This window comes from Neomonachus schauinslandi, chromosome 2, assembly GCF_002201575.2.
Source record: "Neomonachus schauinslandi chromosome 2, ASM220157v2, whole genome shotgun sequence".
NCBI lineage: Eukaryota > Metazoa > Chordata > Mammalia > Carnivora > Phocidae > Neomonachus > Neomonachus schauinslandi.
In genome coordinates, this window is record NC_058404.1 from 203,632,302 (window position 1) to 203,642,189 (window position 9,888).

The window sequence follows — 9,888 nt, forward strand, 5'->3', positions numbered from 1 at the left end:
GTCTGTCCATCCATCTTTCCTTCTGTCCGTCCATCCATCCGTCCGTCTTTCCATCTGTCCATCCATCCATCCATCCGTCTGTCCATCCTTCCATCTGTCCGTCCATCCATCTGTCCATCTATCTGTCGTCTGTCCATCTTTCCATCTGTCCATCCATCCATCCTTCTATCTGTCCATCCATCCATCCATCTGTCCATCCTTCCATCTGTCCGTCCATCCATCTGTCCATCTATCTGTCGTCTGTCCATCTTTCCATCCATCCATCCATCCATCCATCCATCCATCCATCCGTCTGTCCATCTGTCCACCCGTCCACGGACACCGGGGTGCTTCCCTGTCCCAGCTGCTGGGCATGATGCTGCCGTGAACACGGGGGTGCCGGCATCTCATCGAGACCCTGCTCTCCGTTCTCCGGGGAACACACCCAGACGTGGAATGGCTGGGCCGTGGGCTCATTCTGTGCTTAGTGTTTTGAGGACCCTCCACGGTGTTTTCCACGGCGGCTGCACCATTTTACACCCCATCGCCCGCCCCCCCCCGCCCCCGCACAGGTTTTGTTTCCCCACGTCCTCGCCATCTTTTATTTTCTTGTTTTTTACTCAGTTTTTAATAGTAGCCATCCTAATAGGTATGAGGTGGTTCTCACTGTAGTTTTGATTTGCATTTCCCTAACAACAGTGACACTGAGCATCCTTTCATGCCTATTGGCTGTATGCGTCTTATTTGGAGAAATGTCTAAGCCCTTTGCCCATTTTAAAATCAGGTTGTTTGGTTTCTTTTATGCTGTTTTAGAAGTTCTCTATATATTCTGGATAGTAATCCCTTATCAGATGTATGGCTTGCAAATAATTTCTCACATTCTGTACAAAATTTTTTCATTCAGAATGTCCAATTTGTCTATTTTTTTTTTTATTTTGTTGACTGTGACTTTGCTGCCCTATCCAAGAAATCACTGCCAAACCCAGTGTCATGAAGCTTTTGTCCTATGTTTTCTTCTAAGAACTTTACTGTTTTAGGTCTGACATTTAGGTCTTTGATCTAATCTAAGTTAATTTCTGCATATGGTGTGAGGTAGGAATCTGATGTCAATCTTTTGCATGGGGATGTGCAGTTGAAAAGACTATTCTTGGGGCGCCTGGGTGGCTCAGTCATTAAGCATCTGCCTTCGGCTCAGGTCGTGATCCCGGGGTCCTGGGATCGAGCCCCGCATCGGGCTCCCTGCTCCATGGGAAGCCTGCTTCTCCCTCTCCCACTCCCCCTGCTTGTGTTCCCTCTCTCACTGGGTCTCTCTCTGTCAAATAAATAAATAAAACCTTAAAAAAAAAAAAAAGAAAAGACTATTCTTTCCCCATTAAGTGGCCTTGGCACCTTTGTTGAACATCAAGTGACCACATATATGAGGGTTCATTTCTGGGCTCTCTATTCAACTCCATTGATCTCGATGTCTGTCTTTATGCCAATATCACCCTTTTTTTATTAGTGTAGCTTTATAGTAAAAGGTTTGAAATTAGGAAGTGAGGGTCCTCCAGTTTTGTTCTTTTTCAAGATTGTTTTGGCTACTCAGGGTCCTGTGAGATTTCATAAAATTTGGGATGGGTTTTTAAATTTCTGCAAAAAACATCATGGGGATTTTGATAGGGATTGCTTTGACTATAGACAGCTTAGGTAGTATTAACATTTAGCAACATTAAGTCTTCCAATCCATCCACTTGGGATGTGTTCCCATTTATTTGTGCCTTCTTTAATTCCTTCCAGCCATTTTTGTAGTTTTCATTGTGCAAGTCTTTCACTTCCTTGGTTAAGTTAATTCCTAAGTATTTTATTCTTTTTGATGCAATTGTAAATTGAATTTTTTTTTGTAATTTCCTTTTCTGATTATTCATTGCTAATGTACAGAAATGCAGCTGATTTTTGTGTTGGTTTTGTGTCCTGCTACCTTGCTGAATTTATTTTTTAGTTCTAACGTGTGTGTGTGTGTAATCTTTGGGATTTTCTACATGTAAGATCATATCATCTGCAAACAGAGATAAATTTTAATTCTTCCTTTCCAATTTGGATGTGTTTTATTTATTTTTCTCCCCTAATTCTCTGGCTAGAACATCCAGTACCATGTTGGATAGAAGTGGTGAAGCAAGCAACCTTGCCTTGTTCCTGATCTTAGAGGAAATGCTTTCAGTCTTTCACCAATGAGTCTGATACCTGTAGTGGGTTTTCATATATGGCTTTTTATTTTCATGTATCTTCTATTCCTAGTTTGTTGCGTTTTTTTTTTAAATTATGAAAGGGTATTGAATTTTGTCAAATGCTTTGCAGACCTACATCAGGTTGAGATGATCATGTGGTTTCCCTCTCCATTCTGTTGGTGTGACATATTACATCGATCAATTTTTGTATGTGGAACCACACTTCCATTTCAGAAATACCCACTTGGTTGTGGTATATAATCCTTTTAATATGCTGCTGAATTCTGTTTGCTAGTATTTCGTTGAGGATTTTTGCATCCGTGTTCATCATGGATGTTGGTCTATAGTTTTCTTTTCTTAGTCTCTGTCTGACTTTGGTATCAGGGTAAGGCTGGCCCCATAGAATGAGTTGGGAAGTTTCTCTCCCCTTCAATTTTTGGGAAAAGTTTGGGAAGGACTGGTGTTAATTCTTCTTTAAATGTTTGGTAGAATTCACCTGTGAAGCCGTCGGGTCCAGGGCTTTGCTCTGTTGGGACATTTTTGATTACTGATTCAGTCTCCTTACTAGTCGTAGGTCTAGTCAGACTTTCTGTGTCTCCGTGATGTAGTCTTGGTAGGTTCGGTGTTTCCAGGAATTTGTCCACTTATCTAAGTTATGACAATCCTTTTTATTTCTGTAGAATCAGTAACAATGCCTCTGCTTTCATTTTAGATTTTAGTAATTTGCCTTTTTCCTTAATCCATTGGTCAAATTTTTGGTTGTCAAATTTTATGGTTTTTTAAAAAATATGGTTTTTAAAGATTTTATTTATTTATCTGAGAGAGAGTGAGAACATGCACGGGTGGGGGTGGGGCAAGGGACAAGCAGACTGAGCTGAGCTTAGAGCCCGACCCGTGGCTCGGTTCCATGACCCTGAGATCACATCCCATGCCGAAATAAAGAGTCGGAGGCTTAACCAACTGAGCCACCCAGGCGCCCCCGTCAATTTTGTTGACCTTTTCAAAGAACTGCTGAATTTCTCTCTCGTTTTTCTGTTTTCTATTCCACTTATCTCTGCTTTAATCTTTATTATTTACTTCTTCTGCTAGCTTTGTTCTTTTTCTAGTTTTTCAAGTTGTAAATTTAGGTTGCTGATGAGATCTTTCTTGTTTTTAATGTAAGTATTTATAGCATAAATTTCCTCCTTCGCACAGTTTTTGCTGTATCCCACAGGTTTTGGTAAGTTGTATTTTCATTTGTCTCGAAGTACTTTCCAATTTCTCTTGGATCCATTAGTTGTTTAACTGTGTTGTTTAGGGGTGCCTGGGTGGCTCAGTGGGTTAAGTGTCTGCCTTTGGCTCAGGTCATGATCCCAGGGTCCTGGGATCGAGTCCCATATCAGGCTCCCTGCTCAGCGGGGAGTTTGCTTCTCCCTCTCCTTCTGCTGCTCCCCCTGCTTGTGTTTTCTCTCTCTCAGATAAATAAATAAAATCTTTTTAAAAAAGTATGTTATTTAATTTCCACAGTTTTGTGAACTTTCCAGTTTTCCTTTTGTTACTGATTTCTAACTTCATGCTGCTGTAGTCAGAGAAGACACTTTGTAAGATATCTATCTTTTAAAATCTACTGAGGCAATTTGTGTCTGCCCTCCTCTTATAAGGACTTTGTCACTGAATTTAGGGCCCAGCTGGATGATCCAGGATGATCTCTTCATTTCAAGATTCTTGCCACATTGACAAAGACCTTTTTTCTAATAAAGTCACATTCACATGTTCTGGGGGTTAGGAAATGGACACATCTTTTGGTGGGGGTCACCATTTAACCCACTATGGTCTGCCTTCTGGTCCCTCAAATCCACATCTGTCCCACCTGCAAAATATATTCACCTCATCCCAACATCTTAGCATAAGCATTGCCACCTCAGGAAGGCTCCCCAGCAACGTCTGAGCCGAGATACTCACCCCGGTTTCCGTCCACCAACCCCGTGTGCATACCAGGGCTGCTGGCTTTCATTTAATTCCCATCATTTACCACAAAATACCTGAAAGTATCTCACCTATCTACCTGCCCACCTGTTTCACCCCCTACCCAGCCCAGCCAATCATCCATCCATTTGTGAAATTAAAGAACAGAGTTTCTCTTTGCGAGGAAAGCCTGTTCTACATCTCAGCCTCCCTGCCACCCCACCAACTTCCCCTCCTGTTAAGGGGGCTTCCCGTGCTCACATCTGGCCCTCCCTCCACTCTCTTCACCACCACGTCCCATCACGCTATCTGGGAGCACGCAAAACAAACCGAGATTTTTTTTTTCTTCTGATTTGAAATCTCCAAAGACGTAAAAACAAAAAAAACCCAAAGAACCTTAGCAGTATCACTTTCACAAATGAGAAATGACTTGTTACAGTTTCCATTTGCGGTATAACTATTACCTCATTGAAAGATGAAAGGTTAAGTTTTTTGGCGATGAACTTCTTCAGGTGCAGCACTGTTGCCTGGGCCGAGCAGCGGATCCACTTGCGTTTCAAGCCCCGCAGTTTGCTGCTGTTGCACTCCAGGCAGATGCTCACCTGTAAGAGACAGGTACGGTGGCAGCCAGCAGGGGCCGCCGCGCAGCGCTCTGAGGCTCTCTCAGAGGCCTGCTCACTCCGGGAAATGCCACAGTGCTGACCTGGTGAAATCAGAACCTGTTCTGACTTCAACACTGTGGAAAAGGGTTTTACGTTAAGCATTTTATACACGTTATCCTAAAATCTGTTTACCATTCTGAGAAATATAATCTAACAGTGTTAATCCTGTCTCATCAACATAGTACTTCAAAGTAAATCTGGAATGATTTACTCGTACACACGGCACTGGTCTCGGAGGGAAACGGACGCAGACTGCCGCCCCCACAGGCTGTGCTGAGTGCTCTGCAGGCATGATGAGGAAGGACACACAGCCCGCAGAAGCGGTGCCCCCGGCTCTGCATGAATGCACCGAGGAAGGCCTCGTAAAGGAAGCAGCAGGATACCTGGACTTGGAACAGGACGGCAAAGGCACTAGAGAAGAAAGGACTCTGGGCTCAGGAGAAAACCATAAGCAAAGGCCCAAAGTTTGAAAGTTCAGTTACCTCTTGGACAACCAACAATTCATTGGGGTCACAGAACACAGTGTGTGACAAGGAACCTCAACATAACTAACTAAAAGCGATTTGGGGACCAGGGGGTGCCTGGCAGATGCAAAAGGAAGGATCTGCTCGACACAGCACTCATGAACGAGTAATTCTCCAGTAGCAGCCACAAAAAATGGCACAATCAGACCCCACAAAATTCTGATAAAAGAATTAACAAAGGAGGGATGCCTGGGTGGCTTAGTCGGTTGGGTGGCCGACTCTTGATTTCAGCTCAGGTCATGATCTCAGGGTCATGAGACTGAGCCCTGCGTCGGGCTCTGTGCTGAGCATGGAGCCTACTTGAGATTCTCCCTCTCCCTCTGCCCCTTCCCACTGCCTGCACGTTCTCTCTCCCCAAAAAAAAAAAAAAAAAAAGAGGAATTAACTGAAATATGTAGGTCTAAAATTACTAGAGATAAAAAGAAGGAATTAAAGGGGCGCCTGGGTGGCTCAGTTGGTTAAGCGACTGCCTTCGGCTCAGGTCATGATCCTGGAGTCCCGGGATCGAGTCCCGCCTCGGGCTCCCTGCTCGGCGGGGAGTCTGCTTCTCCCTCTGACCCTCCCCCCTCTCATGCTCTCTCTCTCATTCTCTCTCTCAAATAAATAAATAAAAAATCTTTTTTTAAAAAAAAAGAAGGAATTAAAAACAAAATACACTATGAATAAAAAACAGGCAGGTATAAAAGATAACCAAATAAAATTTGTAAAAACTCAGTGGGTGGCTGAACCACAGATTAGTCTCAGCAGAAGACAGACCAGTTTCATGAAAGATCAACTTGAGGAAATTACCTAAAAGAAGTACAGACAACAAGATAGCTATTAAAATAACAAAACAAAGAAAAGGTAAAGGGGTAACAGACTGAGGAGTCTAACACACATGTAACAGAAATTCTGGAGGAAGAAGGGAGAACAAGGGAAAGGTAAATTTAAGAAATAATGACTAAGGATCAAAATGATGGAGGACTTAAACTCTCAAATTTAGGAAGCAAAAGAAATAAAGGAAACCTACACCACACAGATGTGGGGGAGGCACCAGGAGGGAGCAGCAGGTAGTCCTCCAGATGAGGCCGCTGTGCCTGCAAAGCTCGGCAGAAGGTGAGCAGAGAAGTCACCACTCAAGGGTGCAGATGAAATGAACCGTCTGTAAGCGAAACAGAAACTGACGAGGAGAGGGGACCCCCGTAGGCAGGTGAGCTTGGGGGCAGGACGCCCAGTTCCATCTAGATCGCTCAGGGTGTGTGGCAGGTTGGTTTCTAATTTTTTTTTTTTTTTTAAGATTTTATTTATTTGACAGAGAGAGATACAGCGAGAGCAGGAACACAAGCAGGGGGAGTGGGAGAGGGAGAAGCAGGCTTCCCGCAGAGCAGGGAGCCCGATGCGGGGCTCGATCCCAGGACCCTGGAATCATGACCTGAGCCGAAGGCAGACGCTTAATGACTGAGCCACCCAGGTGCCCCTGGTTTCTAATTTTTATTTTTATTTTTTTATTTTATTTATTTATTTTTTAAAGATTTTATTTATTTATTTGAGAGAGAGAGAATGAGAGACAGAGAGTATGAGAGGGAGGAGGGTCAGAGGGAGAAGCAGACTCCCCACCGAGCAGGGAGCCCGATGCGGGACTCGATCCCGGGACCCCAGGATCATGACCTGAGTCGAAGGCAGTCGCCCAACCAACTGAGCCACCCAGGCGCCCCTCTAATTTTTATTTGGAAGGGCAAAGGGGCATGATTAGTCAAGACGATTTTGAAGAAGAAAAGGAAGGGGGTCTATGCCCCATCAGAAACCACAGCTTAACAGGTAAAATAATTAAATAATTGTAACTCGGTAAGTTCCTTGTGGTTTTGGCACAAGGGAGACAACAGCAGTGGAACAGAACAGAACCGACCCAAGCATGAGTGGAAACCTGCACGTGGTACGAATCTAATCAGCCGGGTGAGGAGGGCCTATTAGCCGATGCTGAGGAGCCAACTGGTCAACCTGGGAGGGAGAGACTTGACCTCCCCTCCAGCTGCACACAAATCACCTGCTGGTGGCTTATAACCTCCCTGTAAAAAGCAAAACTTTAAGATACTTTACAAGAAAACACAGGAGAACATACTTACGACCTTGCGGTGGGGAAATTTCCTGAAATACGAAGGAGAGCCTCGAGGCCGTGCACCGTGAGGGAATGTCAGACTAGCCAGTACACAAAGTCCATGACAGAATAAGTAATTTGGTAAAGAGTGGAGGCACCAAGAGAACTGAAACATTTGGGAAGACGCTCAACACCAGTGGTACACACACGAAGACAGGAATGAGGACGACGACGAGGCATCACATCTGGGAACAGCGAGTCCTGTCGGGGACATGCCCAAGGAGACCCGGAGGGCCATGCCAGTCAGCCCCTCAAGTGTCTGAGCACCAGAGTGACTAGGACGCCAGACAGAAAGGTCAGTGAGCAATGACACGGTGCCATCCTGCCTGTGTACACAGCACACAGCAACACTACGTGGTGACATTACGCATCCCCAGATTCTCAGAAATATAACCGTGACTGAAAAAAGTCAGTTGTAGACAGACATATGCTCTGTTTCCTACGGTTTATGGCTACACACACATGTAAACATAAGCCCAGCAATCCAGCCTAGCACATAGTTCTCTGTTCACGGGGTGTAAGAGCCCCAAGCCCTGTGTCCTCCCCAGGTCCCCAGTGTGTCCCACAGGCTCACTTTCACGCACGTCCCAAGCCAAACTCTGGCCACCCCATGCCACCCCACTGCCTGAGCCACAGAGGCTGCCTGGTTGCCTTCCCACCTGGCGAGCCCTGGCCTCCCCGAGCTGAGCCTTCTGCCCCGGAGGCGGGCCGCACCCCCTCCGCCGCAGGGCTCCACACTCACTGCCCCCTCCCTCCTCGGCAGGCCCTGCTGCGAGGCCCTGCTCCACCCCACCCTCCTCCCTCTTGATACACCTGGAGCTCTCTGACCCGCACATCTTCCCTTGCAGATGGCTGCCTGCCTCCCCGCTGCTCACCAGCTCGGAGGGGGTCGGGGCCCAGACAGGGTGGGTGCTTGGGGTTTGCAGGATGCTGCCAACCCCCCGACCCCACTGTCCCACAGGGCTGAGGCTGCACCCCCAGCCACCAGCACCGCACAGGCACATGCCGCATCCCACATCCCACAAACCTGGGAGGGCAGGCATCGACAGACTGGGCCTGGCTCCTCCTCTCTGGGGCCTGGACACCACGCCCAGCTGTCCTGGGCTCAGCACGAGCTTCCCAAGTGAGCAGCGAGTGGGGATGTGGCCACGCTGCCCGACAGTTCAAAGCTCTCACTAAGCCCTCCTGTGGCTGTTCGTGCAGGGACCCCCATGGGTCAAGGGCACCTCTGGGAACACTGGACAGCCCATTTGCTCAAAAGCCGGCAGAATGTGGGCCTTATAGGAGGGTCAAATTGTTCTTAAAAGTAAGTGTATATGCTAATTTTCTTATGTTTGCTTTAGTGACTCAGCAGTGCTCCAGAATCTGCCCTTTACTCCAGGCCCACCTGGCAGCAGTCCAGGGTGGGCGCGCTCATGTCCCACGGGCAGAGAGAAAGCTGCTCTGGACAAGGGTGGGACCAGGGCCCGGGGCAGTGGGAGCAGCGGGAGGGCAGGGTGCTGAGCCATCAGGGTGTCTGAGCAACACTCCCAGCTGACTGAAACGTCACAGTGCTCCATGAGGAATAAATTCAGAATAGTGCCAGACACTCCAATTCTCTGCTGAACAAAGACCAAGGGCTGCAGCCCAGCCACGGCTCAAGAGCAGTAAACCCTGACAAGCATCGAGCGTCAGCGTCTGGGCCTGAGGACGCCGGCCTGCTGGCAGACTCGGATTTGGGGGCTCAGACTTCTCTTAGCTGTTTTTCTTTTTCTCCTGCTGATGCTTGGTGTGAAAAGTGCACAATTCAGTCTAGTCATCTGAGTGACAGAAGAAGGAAGGGTTTGTCTTCAAAGTTACTCCGAATTTAGAATTCGATACCCAACCACGTTATCATGCAGACATGCACGGGAAACATGGAGGGACTCAGTGTCCATGACACACACACCCTCTCTGAAAAGAAATGAAGAGGGATGCCCACCCCTCCAGAGGAAACAGACTCCACAAAAGGGGAAGATGGGATAAACCAGCAGTATAAGCAAAAAGCCCACAGAAACCCATACTACCTTTTGTTAAATCTAAATAATTATTGGGGCACCTGGTGGCTCAGTTGGTTGGGTGTCCGACTCTTGGTTTCAGCTCAGGTCCTGATCTCGTGGGTTGTGAGATACCAGAGTCTGCTTGAGATTCTCCCTGTCCTTCTGGCCCTCCCTCCACCCCTGCATGCACACCCTCTCTCAAATAAATAAATAAATCTTTTTAATTTATTTATTTGACAGAGACACAGCAAGAGAGGGAACACAAGCAGGGGGAGTGGGAGAGGGAGAAGCAGGCTCCCCGCCGAGCAGGGAGCCCGATGCGGGGCTCGATCCCAGGACCCCGGGACCATGACCTGAGCCGAAGGCAGACGCTTAACGACTGAGCCACCCAGGCGCCCCGGGAGGAGAGAATCTTAAGCAGAC

The 9,888-nt window shown here is 47.1% G+C and overlaps 2 protein-coding genes across 7 annotated transcripts in view; one reads left to right on the plus strand and one right to left on the minus strand.

The window, feature by feature from the left end:
- The window catches only part of GAK (cyclin G associated kinase), a 364,833-nt gene that overhangs the window by 132,699 nt on the left and 222,246 nt on the right, over nucleotides 1-9,888 (plus strand). The window lies entirely within an intron of this gene.
- Nucleotides 1-9,888, minus strand: part of PCGF3 (polycomb group ring finger 3) — a 32,879-nt gene that overhangs the window by 3,664 nt on the left and 19,327 nt on the right. Inside the window, exon 7 of the mRNA XM_021677657.1 lies at nucleotides 4,592-4,729. Coding sequence (XP_021533332.1) covers nucleotides 4,592-4,729 — 138 coding nt within the window. The remainder of the gene's footprint in view (nucleotides 1-4,591; nucleotides 4,730-9,888) is intronic.